Here is a 20,559-nt window from a genome sequence, read left to right on the forward strand (position 1 = left end):
AGTCGAGCACTCGGATTTCCTTCAAGCCTTGCTGAGTAATATCATATGTTTTAGCAGACGTTTTTCTTTATCGCAAGGGGTGGTACCGGGAATCGAACCCACAACCCTGCCGGTGCATGCGCCATGCTCTACCAACTGAGACATACAGGACCACAGGAAGCACTGAGTACGCTGTGGAGAGACTTCATTACCCTGTAGCCTGAAGTAGTAATATATAAACAGGGGGAAATGATAAATGTTCTCTTGGTTTTAAGACTTATGCCCTAGCGTACATGCATGGGGAACCTTCTAGAAAGGCAGTTGGATTCTGAAAGGGTTAGATATGTGTAAAGCTCCACATAAACGTTACCATGCCCTGATTTTAGTAGGCCTTCCAAATTGCATTTGTTGTTTCTCTGTTCCAGTTACTGTTGTAATGAATTAATGCATATGGTGCTGTCACTCACATGTCCTCTCTTTTTGGATTGCAGCTCTGGATTCCTAGAGGAGGAGGACACGCCACCTCTCCTGTCCCCAGCCTTTGTGTCTCGGCTCTCATAAAACATTCAAAAGAGACACTTTGCTACATGTGCTGGGCCATAGAGCAGGCCGCTTCATAACCTCACCTCGAACCCCCCCCCCCCACACACACGTGTATATTTCCCAGAAACACTGCAATGCAAAGCATATCGACCCTGCCGGTCACTTCTCCTCGTTGCGAAAGAGTCCCTCTCAAAAAGTTGCCGTCACTTCAAAGGAAACCAGACCTATAGGATCCGAGACCTAAAGACTGTTATAACAGACTGTTATTATCAGTGAGGACTCCTGCCTCACTCCTTGCTCAATCACTCACCTGCTCGCTCGCTAGCTGCAGTCTGTCTGTCTTTCTTTGTCCGACTGTCCTGGCTCCTCCTGAGCCCCTGGCAAAAGCTGTCGGAAACCCCACTTCGTAAAAAAGCAGCAGCACCCATTGGATGGAAGTGGTGGATAATTATGATGATGATGATGATGGTGGTAGGAGGATTTTTTATTTATTTATTTTTTTGTCTTTAGTTTCCCCTGTACCCGTACCTGTTTTTCTTTTTAATTTGAACTAACTACCAACATAACCGTCGTTGAAGAAACCTTGGTGAGAGAGCTTCTGTCCTGGGTTTTTGTCTGTCTTCTCCTCCGTTCCCCTGATCTTGGATGTAGGTTTGTTTGGTGTGGAGATAGGAACAGCAAACTTAACATTTACAACCAGCCCGCAAGGCACCTCGATGTCCAAGGTGACCAGCATTTCAGTCCTACATAATATATACACGCCCACTATAGGATATTTGGTACAGAACACACATGTCCACTGACTAATGGGAAAAGATATGTTTCCAACAAGGTACCATCTTAATAGGGTGGCTACTGGAATTGACAGCAAAACCAATTTATTCTCATGCAATAAAATTACCATTTTATTATGGATTGCGTTGTGATAAGTAACCATAAAACAGCGTAATAATAACGGCATTTCTCACAGGACATCTGCAAATTAAAATGGAGATGTCCAGGCTTGCCGTTATACCAATGGGACGCAGCTGTATTGTGCATGGCTACTAAAGCCTTGTGCTTATCAGCACTCATGCCATGTTCGCTCACGAAGATAATAAGAAGGACAACGTTTGGGAAGGGAAGCTCCCAGAGAAGGGTTTGTACTACTGATACGCAGGGGTGTATTCACTAGTAACCAAACGGGCCAAAACAGCGAGGGACTGACTTGCATTTTATCCAATAAGAAATGCTTGTTTTCATTGCAAAACATTTTGCTACAGTGTACACTAAGGAAAATACTCCAGGACTGTTTCCTGTACAATGTCAATAATACTACTTAACATCCTGCAGTAGAACTTTTGGGGGTTTATGGGTTGATTGGCTGCATGAACGGAAAGATTTCTGGCATGTAGTTGATATTATGTTCACTCTTACATTCTGTATGAAAGGTATGGTATTGTGAGGTTGTTGATTTGATTTTTAGTTTTTGCTTCCCGTTAACTTTTGTAATCTGCTAGCTAGCTTGGCGGACAAAATGAGTGATATCTGGGCAACCAAGACAGTTGGTTACTGTGTATTTATTGCCTCTATGGCACATCAATCTACATGAACCTCTGAGAACCACTGTTCTCCAGTGATAAATGAAGTCTTAAACATTGAGTTTTGATGTCCTCTTCCTGAATGAGCACATTTACAAAACATTTTTTTTGTTTTATCAGGGCATGTAGAGGTGGTTTATTTCATCTCAGAACTAGACTACCAAGCCCTTTTAATTCTGGGGACTGAATGACCATATAAGCTAGGTGTCCATCCATTGGATTCTGTCCTCACGATTTCAAAAGCTCAGCAGTGCTGGATTCCTTTTGAAAATTACAGCATCACATCCACAGGAAACACTGATTGAAACACTGACTGTTCCCACTATCCTCCTTGCTCTTTGTTTTTTTTAAATCTACTATTATCCAAATAATAAGGCAAGGCACATAGGAGAAAAACAAACAAAGTCAATAACAATTAAGAGTTATTACTATGAAGATAGTCTTTTTCTTCCAATTTTCAGGACTTAAGACAAAAGGATGAGGTTGTCTGTGAATCAACTTGTATGACATTAAGCCGGGGTGGTTATTACAAGGCAAATGTGCCTATATGATGTATTTATGTGTATTGTGAATGAATAGGCTATGCTCATGTTCTTCCCTGTGCAGTTCAAGGCTTGGACTCTACTGGCTACTTGTTGTCTTGCTTATATTCCCCCATATTTTCATTCTTTACGTTGGACAGTGGACTAACATTCTGTCTCGTGATAATTTGTCCCCAAATAATGGACTTTTGATTTTTTTTTTTTTTTTTTTTGTATCTTTAAATTTGCAAGTTCTTAAACATAAGGATGTGTGTATTTTTGTCTCCCATAATTAAAAGATGCTGTTTATGAAGCGTCTGCTTATGAGCTTGGTGTTTTTATGTGGAAGTAGAATGTAATACCATTGAACGCCATTTATTCTCCGGTTCATGTTTTTGATCCAGTGTACCTACGCCTAACAGATCACGCAGTACTTCTCTATGGCCACTAGATGGCAATAGTATCAAATCTTCATGTTGAGAGGTGCTATTACTCCATGCTGTTAGTTCTGTGGATTCATATTATATACGTTCTCCTTTTGTATTAGAATAATCCATTGGCAACTAGATGAGGTATGATACAGAAATTAAGGGTAGATGTATTTAATTGAAAGAAATATTTAAACTCATTATTTTTTTTCTTATTGTTTTTTTTTCAGTTGCTAACAAGCGTCCGTCAATACTGAAGCCAATTTTTCAAAACTCTTCAGTCTGCATTACCAACATGCATTTTGGCCAAAGCTCACCTCCAAAATTAACTCAAAACACTTCATACATGTCTCAAAATAAGCTCGTTCAACCATAACACTGGCAATAATTCTCACGCAGAAAGCATACATTGTCACTCATAACACACGGACCTAAGAAATACTAACAGGGAGCATTACATAAATGATTAACTTTTATCTTTAGAAGTTTCTATGATTTTTCGCATCAGTATTTCATTATAGAATCACACTTATTCACTTTATTGACTGTAAAGTATGTAACAAGAATTCATCAGAAATGCAGCAATTTGCTTAAATACACTTGATTTTTGTTTCTATATCTTTGCATATAGTAATTTACTTGTGGAAAAATAAGTTGAAACAAAACAAATTCCCGAGATTTTAAGGCTGCAATAATTATTACAACAAACATGTATAGTATAATCACACATACTTGTACAGTTCTGTGAGAGTTCTAGTTCTCCCTCCCTCCTGCATTTGGCCCCAAGTTCTCATCACATCGTATGTCTTCTCTGGCGATGCATCTTGGAAAAATATCTAATGGAAAGTCAAATCCAACCCTGGCAGTCTTCAGGAGAAGTGTCTCCACAACCCGCATTTATGGCATTCAGTAAGGACATCTGGTCAGAAACCTTCCACCTCCACGCAGAGAGAAACTCCTCTATGGGGTTTAGGAAGGGGGAGTATTGAGGCAGGGATAGTACTGACATCCTGGGATGTGCAGCAAACCAGTCTGTGACTGCAGCAGAGTGGTGGAATGCCACATTATCCCACAGAACAACGAAGGTAGGGGTGTTTCTTTCCCTATCCTCTGCGTGCACAAATCGATTATGCAGGTCATTCAGAAAATAAATGAACCTCTCTGTATTGTAGGGGCAAGTGAGTGGCTTGTGTAACAGCAAACCATCATTGGACAGTGCTGTACACATTGTGATGTTAGCTCCTCTCTGGCCTGGGACATCTATGGTTGCTCTCTGTCCAATCACATTTCTTCCTCGCTGTGTGTGTTTCTTTTTTGTTTTTTTTCCCCCCCCAGGTTGAATCCAGCTTCATCCACAAAGATGAATATGTGCAGTTTGACTGGCTTCCATCTCCATTACTCTCTAAAATACAGTTAATACAGTTTTGCAGTACTTTACATTATGTATAGCTGTGTATGTACCCTGTTTGGTGATTGAACAGACATCTTAGCTGGACATATTGATATCGGAGTTCTTTCACACGTTCACCGTTTCTCTTAAAGGTTACAGTGTACAACTGCTTCCTCCTTATTTTATGTTTCTCTAGGACTCTGGCCATTGTCGTTGTGCTGACCGTATTCACATTCCCAACAGTGATATTGTCGTTGTGCTGACCGTATTCACATTCCCAACAGTGATATTGTCGTTGTGCTGACCGTATTCACATTCCCAACAGTGATATTGTCGTTGTGCTGACCGTATTCACATTCCCAACAGTGATATTGTCCTTGTGCTGACCGTATTCACATTCCCAGTGTGATATTGTCGTTGTGCTGACCGTATTCACATTCCCAACAGTGATATTGTCGTTGTGCTGACCGTATTCACATTCCCAACAGTGATATTGTCGTTGTGCTGACCGTATTCACATTCCCAACAGTGATATTGTCGTTGTGCTGACCGTATTCACATTCCCAACAGTGATATTGTCATTGTGCTGACCGTATTCACATTCCCAACAGTGATATTGTCGTTGTGCTGACTGTATTCACATTCCCAACAGTGATATTGTCGTTGTGCTGACCGTATTCACATTCCCAACAGTGATATTGTCGTTGTGCTGACCGTATTCACATTCCCAACAGTGATATTGTCGTTGTGCTGACCGTATTCACATTCCCAACAGTGATATTGTCATTGTGCTGACCGTATTCACATTCCCAACAGTGATATTGTCGTTGTGCTGACTGTATTCACATTCCCAACAGTGATATTGTCGTTGTGCTGACCGTATTCACATTCCCAACAGTGATATTGTCGTTGTGCTGACCGTATTCACATTCCCAACAGTGATATTGTCGTTGTGCTGACCGTATTCACATTCCCAACAGTGATATTGTCGTTGTGCTGACCGTATTCACATTCCCAACAGTGATATTGTCGTTGTGCTGACCGTATTCACATTCCCAACAGTGATATTGTCGTTGTGCTGACCGTATTCACATTCCCAACAGTGATATTGTCGTTGTGCTGACCGTATTCACATTCCCAACAGTGATATTGTCGTTGTGCTGACTGTATTCACATTCCCAACAGTGATATTGTCGTTGTGCTGACCGTATTCACATTCCCAACAGTGATATTGTCGTTGTGCTGACCGTATTCACATTCCCAACAGTGATATTGTCGTTGTGCTGATTGTTCACATTCCCAACAGTGATATTGTCGTTGTGCTGACCGTATTCACATTCCCAACAGTGATATTGTCACCGTATTCACATTCCCAACAGTGATATTGTCGTTGTGCTGACCGTATTCACATTCCCAACAGTGATATTGTCATTGTGCTGACCGTATTCACATTCCCAACAGTGATATTGTCGTTGTGCTGACCGTATTCACATTCCCAACAGTGATATTGTCGTTGTGCTGACCGTATTCACATTCCCAACAGTGATATTGTCATTGTGCTGACCGTATTCACATTCCCAACAGTGATATTGTCATTGTGCTGACCGTATTCACATTCCCAACAGTGATATTGTCGTTGTGCTGACCGTATTCACATTCCCAACAGTGATATTGTCGTTGTGCTGACCGTATTCACATTCCCAACAGTGATATTGTCGTTGTGCTGACCGTATTCACATTCCCAACAGTGATATTGTCGTTGTGCTGACCGTATTCACATTCCCAACAGTGATATTGTCGTTGTGCTGACCGTATTCACATTCCCAACAGTGATATTGTCGTTGTGCTGACCGTATTCACATTCCCAACAGTGATATTGTCGTTGTGCTGACCGTATTCACATTCCCAACAGTGATATTGTCGTTGTGCTGACCGTATTCACATTCCCAACAGTGATATTGTCGTTGTGCTGACCGTATTCACATTCCCAACAGTGATATTGTCGTTGTGCTGACCGTATTCACATTCCCAACAGTGATATTGTCGTTGTGCTGACCGTATTCACATTCCCAACAGTGATATTGTCGTTGTGCTGACCGTATTCACATTCCCAACAGTGATATTGTCGTTGTGCTGACCGTATTCACATTCCCAAAAGTGATATTGTCCTGACCGTATTCACATTCCCAACAGTGATATTGTCGTTGTGCTGACCGTGAGTGATATTGTCGTTGTGCTGACCGTATTCACATTCCCAACAGTGATATTGTCGTTGTGCTGACCGTATTCACATTCCCAACAGTGATATTGTCGTTGTGCTGACCGTATTCACATTCCCAACAGTGATATTGTCGTTGTGCTGACCGTATTCACATTCCCAACAGTGATATTGTCGTTGTGCTGACCGTATTCACATTCCCAACAGTGATATTGTCGTTGTGCTGACATTCCCCCAACAGTGATATTGTCGTTGTGCTGACCGTATTCACATTCCCAACAGTGATATTGTCGTTGTGCTGACCGTATTCACATTCCCAACAGTGATATTGTCGTTGTGCTGACCGTATTCACATTCCCAACAGTGATATTGTCGTTGTGCTGACCGTATTCACATTCCCAACAGTGATATTGTCGTTGTGCTGACCGTATTCACATTCCCAACAGTGATATTGTCGTTGTGCTGACCGTATTCACATTCCCAACAGTGATATTGTCCCGTATTCACATTCCCAACAGTGATATTGTCGTTGTGCTGACCGTATTCACATTCCCAACAGTGATATTGTCCCGTATTCACATTCCCAACAGTGATATTGTCGTTGTGCTGACCGTATTCACATTCCCAACAGTGATATTGTCGTTGTGCTGACTGTATTCACATTCCCAACAGTGATATTGTCGTTGTGCTGACCGTATTCACATTCCCAACAGTGATATTGTCGTTGTGCTGACCGTATTCACATTCCCAACAGTGATATTGTCGTTGTGCTGACCGTATTCACATTCCCAACAGTGATATTGTCGTTGTGCTGACCGTATTCACATTCCCAACAGTGATATTGTCGTTGTGCTGACCGTATTCACATTCCCAACAGTGATATTGTCGTTGTGCTGACCGTATTCACATTCCCAACAGTGACATTGTCGTTGTGCTGACCGTATTCACATTCCCAACAGTGATATTGTCGTTGTGCTGACCGTATTCACATTCCCAACAGTGATATTGTCGTTGTGCTGACCGTATTCACATTCCAGTGATATTGTCAACCCAGTGATATTGTCGTTGTGTGATATTGTCGACCCGTATTCACATTCCCAACAGTGATATTGTCGTTGTGCTGACCGTATTCACATTCCCAACAGTGATATTGTCGTTGTGCTGACCGTATTCACATTCCCAACAGTGATATTGTCGTTGTGCTGACCGTATTCACATTCCCAACAGTGATATTGTCGTTGTGCTGACCGTATTCACATTCCCAACAGTGATATTGTCGTTGTGCTGACCGTATTCACATTCCCAACAGTGATATTGTCGTTGTGCTGACCGTATTCACATTCCCAACAGTGATATTGTCGTTGTGCATTCCATTCCCAACAGTGATATTGTCGTTGTGCTGACCGTATTCACATTCCCAACAGTGATATTGTCGTTGTGCTGACCGTATTCACATTCCCAACAGTGATATTGTCGTTGTGCTGACCGTATTCACATTCCCAACAGTGATATTGTCGTTGTGCTGACCGTATTCACATTCCCAACAGTGATATTGTCGTTGTGCTGACCGTATTCACATTCCCAACAGTGATATTGTCGTTGTGCTGACCGTATTCACATTCCCAACAGTGATATTGTCGTTGTGCACACATTCCCAACAGTGATATTGTCGTTGTGCTGACCGTATTCACATTCCCAACAGTGATATTGTCGTGTGCTGACCGTATTCACATTCCCAACAGTGATATTGTCGTTGTGCTGACCGTATTCACATTCCCAACAGTGATATTGTCGTTGTGCTGACCGTATTCACATTCCCAACAGTGATATTGTCGTTGTGCTGACCGTATTCACATTCCCAACAGTGATATTGTCGTTGTGCTGACCGTATTCACATTCCCAACAGTGATATTGTCGTTGTGCTGACCGTATTCACATTCCCAACAGTGATATTGTCGTTGTGCTGACCGTATTCACATTCCCAACAGTGATATTGTCGTTGTGCTGACCGTATTCACATTCCCAACAGTGATATTGTCGTTGTGCTGACCACATTCACATTCCCAACAGTGATATTGTCGTTGTGCTGACCGTATTCACATTCCCAACAGTGATATTGTCGTTGTGCTGACCACATTCACATTCCCAACAGTGATATTGTCGTTGTGCTGACCACATTCACATTCCCAACAGTGATATTGTCGTTGTGCTGACCACATTCACATTCCCAACAGTGATATTGTCGTTGTGCTGACCACATTCACATTCCCAACAGTGATATTGTCGTTGTGCTGACCACATTCACATTCCCAACAGTGATATTGTCGTTGTGCTGACCGTATTCACATTCCCAACAGTGATATTGTCGTTGTGCTGACCGTATTCACATTCCCAACAGTGATATTGTCGTTGTGCTGACCGTATTCACATTCCCAACAGTGATATTGTCGTTGTGCTGACCGTATTCACATTCCCAACAGTGATATTGTCGTTGTGCTGACCGTATTCACATTCCCAACAGTGATATTGTCGTTGTGCTGACCGTATTCACATTCCCAACAGTGATATTGTCGTTGTGCTGACCGTATTCACATTCCCAACAGTGATATTGTCGTTGTGCTGACCGTATTCACATTCCCAACAGTGATATTGTCGTTGTGCTGACCGTATTCACATTCCCAACAGTGATATTGTCGTTGTGCTGACCGTATTCACATTCCCAACAGTGATATTGTCGTTGTGCTGACCGTATTCACATTCCCAACAGTGATATTGTCGTTGTGCTGACCGTATTCACATTCCCAACAGTGATATTGTCGTTGTGCTGACCGTATTCACATTCCCAACAGTGATATTGTCGTTGTGCTGACCGTATTCACATTCCCAACAGTGATATTGTCGTTGTGCTGACCGTATTCACATTCCCAACAGTGATATTGTCGTTGTGCTGACCGTATTCACATTCCCAACAGTGATATTGTCGTTGTGCTGACCGTATTCACATTCCCAACAGTGATATTGTCGTTGTGCTGACCGTATTCACATTCCCAACAGTGATATTGTCGTTGTGCTGACCGTATTCACATTCCCAACAGTGATATTGTCTGCAGGCACTCAGTCCCGAATTTCCCGCCGTTTTATTGCGTTGTTGCCAATCACCATGTCAACAATGGCAATTTCCTGCTCGTCTGATAATATTCTGCCTCTCCCTCCTGCGGGAGGCAACCTTCGGATCCTACTGTAAAACACAAAACAATCGATATATTTCAAAATGTCAGTACATGTAAAAAAAATGTGAACATACTGTTTGAACGCTGCAGATTTGGTAGGTTGCACCCTTAAACCGGCCTCTCTCAAAGAGAGACCATGGTTTTTTACAACATGGTCAATAATTGTGGCCTTTCTCATTATAGACCACCGCTCTTGGTCTTCCTCTCCTTTGTCCTCCACACATTCTCCCTCTGTTGTTGTTATACAAAATGAACAACAGTGGGCCAAAATTAGAACCCTGTGGAACACCTGAGCACACCTCTATGGACTCAGATTTACAACCATCCACCATTACACATTGTGATTTGATAGGTAATTAATAAACCAACCTAGAGAATGACAATTAATTCCACAACATTTTAACCTTTGCACTAACACAGCATGGTCCACTGTGTCAAAAGCCTTTGACAAATCATTACAGACAGACATACAATGTAACTTCTTATCAAGAGCCCAGTGGATGTCATTTAAAACCTTCAATGTTGCTGAAACAGTGTTGTGGCCAGACCTAAAACCTGATTGCATTCTATTTAAGATGTTGTTTTCTTGGAAGTAGGCCTTTAGCTGCTTACTAACTAAGGACTCCAGTACCTTTTGAGAGTACAGACAATGTTGATATGGGTCGATAGTTGTCAAGTAGCGAAGGATCTCCACTTATCAGGAGAGGCCGTACAAAAGCAGATTTCCGTAACTTGGGGCTTCTACCATTTTAAAGTAATCAACTGGTTGGGGATTCCTATGAGTTGGGAGCGATCGGCCAATGAAGAAGAAAATTGCCCAATTTTGGCACTTTTATGGGTTCTTGAGTGGAGTGACGCTGCGGTCTAAGGCACTGTATCTCAGTGCGAGAGGTGTCACTACAGACCTTGGTTTGATTCCAGCCTTTATCACAACCGGCGTCGTCAGGGTTTGGCCGGGGTGGGCCGTCATTCTAATTAAGAATTTGTTCTTAATTGACTTGCCTAGTTAAATAAAACAATTCCGCTCACCACTAAATATGGTGATGAGAGGCAGTCTAGTGGGAGAAGATGGAGCGAGATGGATGGAACATTTTTATTCCCAAAACTAGACTCTGTTTCCAACAGAGTGGACTACGTTTTGTAGACTTTTAGCCTTTGTCAAAAATTTTTTATTTTTTATTACATTGTTTTGGAGTGCAAGAGCGAATTGACTTACTGCAAATGCGCTGCTTCATAAAGTAGGCGTTCCATAACGGACAGCCAATAGAATCTCGCAAACTTGTGCTTGGCTCCGCCCACCTCCTTGCTTGTTCTGCCCACTATGATTAATTTGCTCCAATTGGACAACAGCCCCCCCATCTTGGGTTAATTATAAACATCTTTGGCATTAACATGGGCAGGGCCATTTGAAAAGCGTCCACCATTTTAATTTAGTTGACTGGTTGGGACTTCCAACGTTATTGGCTGATCCCTCCTGGTGACCATGTTGGTGTCATGTCCAACCGGGTTATTAAGAGGGCTCAGCCAATCTTTAAGAAGACAATGTACTTCATTCAGTATGGTCTATACTGTCACAGACGCTACACTCACACAGATACACAAAGAGGAGTCCTCTATTTATCTCTATGGGTACAGTTCCCGACTATACCACATGTCCAGCCTCCTAGTCCCGAAGAGAGCCTTCTCTTTGGATGGTCCAAGTATCACTCAAGTCGTTTTTTCATGGATCAGGAAACACTGGACACGATGATTCGTAGATACAGCAGCAGCAGTTTGTAATTGTATGCGTGAAATGAAAAGCCTCATCCCACTTGGCTGCTATAACCTAGCGAGTGAAGCGATATTTTCCTATTCAATTTAACAAACAAAAAAACGATATCCTTTCAAAAAATATATCTATTTTATTTTAGTAGTTATTTTACTTGTAATTTGTTTATGGTTGCATTGTCGGGAACCTATTATTTGTCAGCCAGCTTTGCCGACGTGTTGTGGATTGATTCCCAGCTCTTTAACGGGGTGGCCGAGTCCAAAACAAGGGACAGCTGTTTATAATCCTAGTGTTTTAATCCCTGTTTTTACTTGTTCAAGAAGATGAAGATAACGGTGGAATTCGAGGAATGTCTCAAAGACTCTCCGAGATTCAGGTAGACCAAATGTCCTTGCTACTTTGTTCCTCCTACATTTATCTGACAAGTTAGTCAAGTTTTTGCGAGCTAATATTACGGAGACGTTAGCTTGCTTCTTGTCAAACAATAAATAATTAGCTTTATTAGCTCGGGGGACTCAGCTCTTGTCCCCTTAGCTAGCTAAATTACCTAACCATTTATCTGTGTATGTGAGACGGAATAACAAAATGTCAGTACAACGACTTTAGATTTTATTCTGAAGAGGAATGGTAAGCTAGCGAAGTGATTGCTATTTTCACTGCCAGGGTCAAACTCAGTTGTACAGTGCCACCTGCATTGTAACCTCATCACAAGCACTTATTTTCTTTGGTTTGTTTGGTGGATGGGAGGTAGTTCATTTTTCATGTTGGTAATAAGAATATGACATCTCCAGAGGTCTCAACTGGCAACCATAAAGTTGCTAGTTTATTGTTGCTCATGATCCTACAGTAGTAACAAACATTGCAGCTTGGTTCTAGGTTTTCAACAGTGCTGTCATTGACCTCCATTTACATTGTCTTCAAGAATAGTAGGCAGTCAGTAGCTCCTAATATAATGTCATGTGCTTGCTTTGAAACTGTAGAAGATGCGTCTGCCTCTCAAAGGTTTTCCACCCCTGTGGTTAAATGTTTTTGCTTTTTTGTTATCAAATTGTTATTTCATCCTATTCAGTAAAACGTGGGCTTCCCGAGCTTTGAGAAAGAGCCTCCACTTCCTCTCGGACTGCCCCCTTCTCCCTCCTGCAGCGCTGAACAACATCCTCTCTTACAAAATGACAAGCAGATGTTAGAAAGTTGTTGGCAGGAAACGTGGAAAGAGGCTTTAAAAAAAAAAAAAATGTTGTTGAATGAAAACATTTCCTCAAGGATCAGCTTGGGGGATGAACAAAAAAGCCTTACAATCAGCTGAGCTTGAAACGATGACTGGTACTCTGGTTGGCACTGGTTGTGGCACCTGCGCTTTTGTTTAAAATAATATTTTTTTTTTTACAAATGGGTGGTCCTGGGAATTGAACCCACTATTTTGGGATTGCAAGTGTCATGCTCCACCAACTGAGCCACAGAGGACGTTGTCATATCACAAAGCCTAGTTTCCCTATCTGAATAATGTAAGAGGTGCTGCTCTGGTGGACTGTCTGTGCCACTATTTAATTTAATTTTTTGTATTTGTTATCATATAAGGCAAATGTTTTTGCTCTCGATCGTGAGAAATGGCAGAGGTGTCTTAGTCCAAAGGGTGTTACTGGTTAATCTGGGAGCTCAGTGCAGTCCACTGTGACAGGTAGACGTATGGACAGAGCCCAGGTTTCTACTGACCCCTGCACTGTGACGGGTAGACCTATGGACAGAGCCCAGGTTTCTACTGACCCCTGCACTGTGACGGGTAGACCTATGGACAGAGCCCAGGTTTCTACTGACCCCTGCACTGTGACGGGTAGACCTATGGACAGAGCCCAGGTTTCTACTGACCCCTGCACTGTGACAGGTAGACCTATGGACAGAGCCCAGGTTTCTACTGACCCCTGCACCGTGGGGGTCGTCGCTTCCAGTCACATGACCCTAAGCACCACTGGGATTCATTGTGGGTTAGAATTTGCCAAAGATCCTTAAACAACATACATTCTTTCCACTTTGACCACTATTGCTTCACTCTGTTTTCCATCGTGTTTGATTTGGCAGAGAAGAGGACAACGAGAGAGCGAGCGAGTAATGGATGAAAACGGGGATGCAGACCAGCAAAGAACTGTCTTTTGACATCTGTTTCCATTTGTGTGTGTGCACTTTCAACTCTGTGTCCAATGAATATTTTCTTTTATTCCCAAGTGGGTAGGCTACACCCCACATTACCACCTCTAAGGTCTCATTTTTAGATGTAGCCGAAGTTATCATGTTGCCCTGAAACCTGTTTTCAACAACTTCTCCGGGACTCGGATGCCAAAAGGCTACTGACTCTGTATACCTTATTTGCGATATGTTATGAGATTGCTGAAATAAATACTCTAGCTCACTTATCTACAGTCAAAGTTTTCAGTGACAGACAGGCCGAGACTATATGTAAGCTTTTGATGAACTTTGAACCAAATTTTAGGCTTTAAAGCGCTTGTCAAACTCATTCCACGAAGGGAATGATTGTCTGCAAGTTTTCGCTGCACCCTTGTACTTGGTTAATTAAGCTCACTAATTAGTAAGGAACTCTCCTCACCTGGCTGGCCAGGGCTTATTTGAAAAGAAAAGCCAAAAACCTGCAGACACTCAGCCCGTCGTGGAATATATATATTTTTGTGACAGTTTGGTTTTGCGCACTGTTGTTCGACACATTCATTTCAGCCAACAGTATATTCAGCATTTTGAGGAAGTTTGCTGTTTAATTTTGCAATTCTGGATTGTCCTTAATGTTCTCTTTCCTCCTCGCCCTGTGACATTCTTTGTAGTTGAGAGTGATGCAGAAACCGAGCTTGGCTGAGTGCCGTTTACATGATGTCATAGGCCGCTCGATAGTGGTAGCAATTTGACCTGCCTCATTGACAAACCCACAGCTGACACCTCATCACTGACATTGATAATGCAGAGCAGAGGACAGGGATACATTCACCACAGTTCAAGAACGTTGATGGTGGGCCAGCCAGTCCCTGGGCTAACTTTAGTTAGCCTGTGAGTTTGTTCCTCACAGACGTCAAGTGGTGGTTGTACACTAACATCTTTGCTACCCTTCAGGTGAGCTCATTTGCACGCCCGATGTAGCCTCAGCCTAATCTACGATCCCCTCTGGATTTTACGGGATACCATTAGCAATGAACACACAGGACCTGTTTGCTTAACCGACTACTGAGCAGCTGGAACACTACTGGGTACAGGAGCTAATTAAATATTTATCACTGTCACTTTTTAAAATAGGTATGATCAAGGTTGAGGTTTGTGTTTATGACTGATTTTTTTGGTACACCTTTAGACCTGGCCTACAGTTGAGCAGAGCACTTGAGATGATGTCTGTCAGCCGATTTACACTGCAACAGAGTAGTGGTATGGGGATCGTTGTCCGATTTACACTGCAACAGAGTAGTGGTATGGGGATCGTCAGAGTTCTGGATGGAGTCAGAGGACTTGTGAAGCACTAGGTAACACACTGATTGCAGTTCTCTCTTGGACTGGCTCCCTAGTTACTGTAACTGAATGACACACCCAAACACACACATGCTTACTCATTGAGTCACTTAGCCTTCACCATATGGGGCCATACTGTACTTTGCCTAAGATCCTTCATTTGAATATTACCACCAAGGATTTGATCTTGTTTGTTATTCCTTAGAGTTTGTGTGTAATGGTGGGTTCTTAACCCAGCGGAACCCCCCCCACCCTCTCCAACATCCCCGTTCTCTAACAATTACAGGATATACGCCACAGCACAGGGGCTCGACCCCGGTCTTTAATTTTTCCGTCTAGAGTTACAGAGAAGTATGAAGTAGAAGTATCAATCGTTGGGACTGTCATCCTGTCCCTCTCAAACCACACTTCCTGCTTGTCTCGTAGGATCCTACATGATATCGACGTCCTCAAAAGTTGTCAGGAAGAGGCTGTGAGACACGGCTTTTGATTTGGGAGGTGTTACGGGGATTACAATTCCTGGAACTTACAATAAATTCCCTTTTTTTCCAGAAATCCTTGTTGGAGGATTCTGGATTTTCTGCTAATTCTCTCCTGATTCTAGGGTACACCAGGGAATTTATAGAGAGTTCCCAGAAATGTGCAACCCAATAGTGTGACTAACCTGTTTTTAAATACCTCACTCCCGCTCTTAAGTCTACCACACAAACCCCTCTTGGCTCACAGCCAGCAAACCTCTAAGTAGCCAGAGGTTTACACAGGCAACGCTCAATGAGTCATTGGGAGGGAGTTCATTTACGTCTATTTTTAGAATCGATACAGGTCAAAACCAGTGCTCCAGAACCTCTATTATGGCCATTTGATTGTCTTTGTGGTGTGGGCATGGGTGAGAAGGTTGGCTGAATGTAGGCTAAACGGACTCCCCACTACTCTCTGTCTTGACAAGCCTGTCCACACCCTCCCACTTGTAGCTCTGCGTTGTGAAATGGTATAGTGGATTGTGTGTGTCAGCCTGGGCGACTTGAGTGGTTTGGCCTAAAAAGGGGTGCTATATTTATGAGAGACTTGGTACAGATGAAGTTGGACGTACAGATGAAGTTGGACTTACATATGTGCCCTGTTGATGTCAAAGCTCCCCTAAACATCGATCTAGGATCAGCTTTCTCTCCCCTGATTAACTGAATCTAAACTACAGCAGCCAAACCCAAAACATTCTTGGACCAGTGCCTTTAGTCTACGTCTACCTCGTGGCCGAGACGGCCTCCTCTCTGTCGTTGCTGCCGTTTCCCCAGACCTGACTGAAATGAGTCTTCGTGGACCTGTTTCAGCCTCCGTCATGCCACACACCAGCCTGAATCTCACTCGCACCCGAACTGCACGAAACACAGTTCCTCTGTCAATTTTTGAAAATGTTCATACTGCAATAAAGGGCTATTAACAATTGTTCTGTTGTCTGGCTTTTTCTGAGAGGGAAATCTGTATTCGCATACTTTCACACTGACTCAAATGAAGAGGTTACTGAGTGTGCAGGTCTTGCCGGTCAGACGTGGATTGTGAAATGGAAGTAGACCAGATGACCCCGTCTGCCTTTTTGGCAGCTAGCCGTCTTTATTATTAGACGGAGAGACGCAGATACCTGCATTTTGGCCAGGATCCCTGTGAGAGGAAGACGGGACACCTCTATCTCCATAATGTTGCTTTTATCACAGCTCAGCGTGAGTTCTGGTGCTGCTCGGATGGAAGCTGGATTTTATATATATATATTTTTTAAAGCCATTATGAAAGGATGTGGTAATAACCAATGTATTATAACGATTTAAGATGTGTTGGCGCAAGATACAATCATTCTGCTACTGTAGGAGCCTTTTATGAATAATATTCTTCAAGTGAGCGTCCAATTTCATTATTCTGCATCGATGCCAGTTTTCTTTGCCGTGCATCCTGTATAAAGTCTAGCGCTGCAGACCCGAGTACTGTGTCTGGGACTTTACCAATGCGTTTTAATGTTTGGAAATGCTGTGAAAGTATTCAGACCCCTTGATTTTTTTTTTTTTTCTCCACAATTTATTCTAAAAAGGATTAAATAGTTTCTCCCCCACTTATCAATCTACACACAATACCTCATGTCAAAGCAAAAACAGGTTTTTAGAAATGTCTGCAAATGTATTACAAATAAGAAACTGAAATCACATTTACGTAAGTATTCAGACCCTTTACTCAGTACTTGTTGAAGCAGCGGTGACGGTGTTAAGTCGACTTGGGTATGACGCTACAAGCTGGGCACACCTGTATTTGTGGAGTTTCTCCCACTCTTTTCTGCAGATCCTCTCAAGCGCTGTCATGTTGGATTGGGAGCGTCACTGCTCAGCTATTTTCATGTCTCCCCAGAGATGTTAGATTGGGTTTAAGTCTGGGCTCTGTCTGGGCCACTAAAGGGCATGAAAATAAGAATTTGTTCTTAACTGACTTTCCTTGTGAAATAAAGGTAAAATAAATACATTCAGAGACTTGTCCTGAAGCCACTCCTGCGTTGTCTTGGCTGTGTGCTTAGTATTGTTGTCCTTTTGGAAGGTGAACCTTCGCCCCCAGTCGGAGTTCCTGAGCACTCTGGAGCAGGTTGTCATCAAGGATCTCTCTGAACTTTGCTCCGTTAATCTTTGCCTTGATGCTGACGAGTATGCCAGTCCCTGCTGCTGAAAAACATCCCCACAGCATGATGCTGCCACCACCATGCTTCACCGTAGAGATGGTGCCAGGTTTCCTCCAGACGTGATGCTTGAAATTCAGGCCAAAGTGTTCTATTTTGGTTTCAACAGACACAAGAATCTTGTTTCTCATGGTCTGAGAGTCCTTTAGTTTCCTTTTGACAGCCCGCATGGAGTTTGCCATGTGTCCTTTGCTGAGGAGTGGCGTCTGACCACTCTACCATAAAGGCCTGATTTTTGTGGAGTCCTGCAGAGATTTGTATTTACTGTGGATCCCCATTAGTTCTTGTAAAGGCAGCAGCTACTCATCCTGGGGTCCAGCAACATTTTAAGCCAGTTACACATTTAAAAAAACATTTTTTTTTAACAATATATTCACAACACACTGTTCCCTCAGGCCCCTACTCTACTACCACATATCTACAACACAAAATCCATGTGTGTGTAGTGGATATTTTATTGTGTGTTTGCCTGCCTATGTTTGTGTGCTTCACATTCCCTTCTTTTCCATAAGGTGTATTTTTGTTTAAGAAATCTGATTCTACTGCTTGCATCTGTGGAATAGAGTTCCATAGTCATGGGTATATGTAGTACTGTGCGCCTCCCATAGTCTGTTCTGGACTTGGACTGTGAAGAGAGCTCTTGTGGGGTATGCATGGGGGGTCCGAGCTGTGTGCTAGTAGTTCAAACAGACAGCTCGGTGCATTCAACATCTCAAGACCTCTCATAAATACAGGTGGGGATGAAGTCAATCTCAGGCTGTAGGACCTGACTTGTTGATTGTGTTTAGAATGCAGAGCAATGCTTTATTATGGACAGACTTCTCCCCATCTTAGCTACTGTTGTATCAATATGTTTTGACCATGACAGTTTTACAATCCAGGGTTACAACAAGCAGTCTCGTCTCCTCATTTTGCTCAATTTCCACATTTTCTTTTTACTATTTTCTACGTTGTAGAATAATAGTGAAGACAAACTAAGAAATAAGACCTATGGAATCATGTAACAACCCAAAAAGTTTTTAAAGGAATCAAAATATATTTTAGATTATTCAAATTAGCCACCCTTTGCCTTGATTACAGCTTTGCACGCTCTTGGCATTCTCTCAACCCCAGTTTCATGAAGTAGTCACATGGAATGCATTTCAATTAACTAGTGTGCCTTGTTAAAAGTACATTTCTAGAATTTCATTCCTTCTTAATGCATTTAAGCCAACCAGTTGTTGTGACACGGTAGGGGTGGTTTTTAGAAGATGGTCCATAATATTTTCCTGAGAAAACCCCAACTCAGCAAAGAGAAACGACAGTCCATCATTACTTTAAGACATGAAGTTCAGTCGATGCAGAAAGTGTCGATGCAGAAAGTGTCAAGAACTTTGAAAGTCTCTTAAAGTGCATTTGCAAAAACCATCAGTAACCCCTTTTACAGAGGATAAGTTCATTAGAGTTAACTGTACCTCAGATTGCAGCCTAAATAAATGCTTCACAGAGTTTTCAAGTAACAGACACATCTCAACATCAGCTGTTCAGAGGAGACTGTGTGAATCAGGCCTTCCATGGTCGAATTGCTGCAAAGAAACCACTACCAAAGGACACCAAAAGAAGAGACTTGCTTGGGCCAAGAAACACAAGTAATGGCCATTAGACCGGTGGAAATCTGTCCTTTGGTCTGATGAGTCCAAATTTGAGATTTTTGGTTCCAACTGCTGTGTCTTTGTGAGATGCAGAGTAGGTGAACGGATGATCTCCGCTTGTGGGTGTTTTGCTGGTGACACTGTCAGTGATTTATTTAGAATTAAAGGCATACTTAACCAGCATGGCTGCATCAGATGACCTGGCAGCAACATTAGTGGTAGTGCCAGCAACATTAGTGGTAGTGCCAGCAACATTAGTGGTAGCGCCAGCAACATTAGTGGTAGCGCCAGCAACATTAGTGGTAGCGCTAGCAACATTAGTGGTAGCGCCAGCAACATTAGTGGTAGTGGTAGCAACGTTAGTGGTAGCGCCAGCAACGTTAGTGGTAGTGGTAGCGCCAGCAACGTTAGTGGTAGCGCCAGCAACGTTAGTGGTAGCGCCAGCAACGTTAGTGGTAGCGCCAGCAACGTTAGTGGTAGTGGTAGCAACGTTAGCGGTAGTGGTAGCGGTAGCAACGTTAGCGGTAGTGGTAGCAACGTTAGCGGTAGTGGTAGCAACGTTAGCGGTAGTGGTAGCAGCAGCAACGTTAGCGGTAGTGGTAGCAGCAGCAACGTTAGCGGTAGTGGTAGCGGCAGCAACGTTAGCGGTAGTGGTAGCGGCAGCAACGTTAGCGGTAGTGGTAGCGGCAGCAACGTTAGCGGTAGCGGCAGCAACGTTAGCGGTAGCGGTAGCGGCAGCAACGCTAGCGGTAGCGGCAGCAACGTTAGCGGTAGCGGTAGCGGCAGCAACGCTAGCGGTAGCGGCAGCAACGTTAGCGGTAGCGGCAGCAGCGGTAGCGGTAGCGGCAGCAACGGTAGCGGCAGCAGCGGTAGCGGCAGCAGCGTTAGCGGTAGCGGCATCAGCGTTAGCGGTAGCGGCATCAACGTTAGCGGTAGCGGCGGCAACGTTAGCGGCGGCAACGTTAGCGGCGGCAACGTTAGCGGCGGCAACGGTAGCGGCGGCAACGTTAGCGGCGGCAACGTTAGCGGCGGCAGCGGTAGCGGCGGCAGCGGTAGCGGCGGCAAC

The 20,559-nt window shown here is 43.2% G+C and overlaps 2 protein-coding genes across 5 annotated transcripts in view; both read left to right on the forward strand.

Moving 5' to 3' along the window:
* The window catches only part of ppp1r2 (protein phosphatase 1, regulatory (inhibitor) subunit 2), a 33,111-nt gene extending 30,174 nt beyond the window's left edge, over window positions 1-2,937 (forward strand). The window contains exon 6 of the mRNA XM_035799194.2: window positions 471-2,937. Within this exon, the coding sequence (XP_035655087.1) occupies window positions 471-484 (14 nt within the window). The 3' untranslated portion in view covers window positions 485-2,937. The remainder of the gene's footprint in view (window positions 1-470) is intronic.
* Window positions 2,938-11,467: 8,530 nt separating this feature from the next.
* The window catches only part of LOC118400692 (arf-GAP with coiled-coil, ANK repeat and PH domain-containing protein 2-like), a 76,152-nt gene continuing 67,060 nt past the window's right edge, over window positions 11,468-20,559 (forward strand). For 2 of the 4 annotated variants that reach the window (XM_052475354.1, XM_052475355.1), the window contains exon 1: window positions 11,468-12,033. In XM_052475354.1, coding sequence (XP_052331314.1) covers window positions 11,981-12,033 — 53 coding nt within the window. In that variant the 5' untranslated portion in view covers window positions 11,468-11,980. The remainder of the gene's footprint in view (window positions 12,034-20,559) is intronic. The other 2 variants (XM_052475356.1, XM_052475357.1) reach the window with 1 other exon arrangement.

Source organism: Oncorhynchus keta, chromosome 22 (assembly GCF_023373465.1).
Source record: "Oncorhynchus keta strain PuntledgeMale-10-30-2019 chromosome 22, Oket_V2, whole genome shotgun sequence".
Lineage (NCBI taxonomy): Eukaryota > Metazoa > Chordata > Actinopteri > Salmoniformes > Salmonidae > Oncorhynchus > Oncorhynchus keta.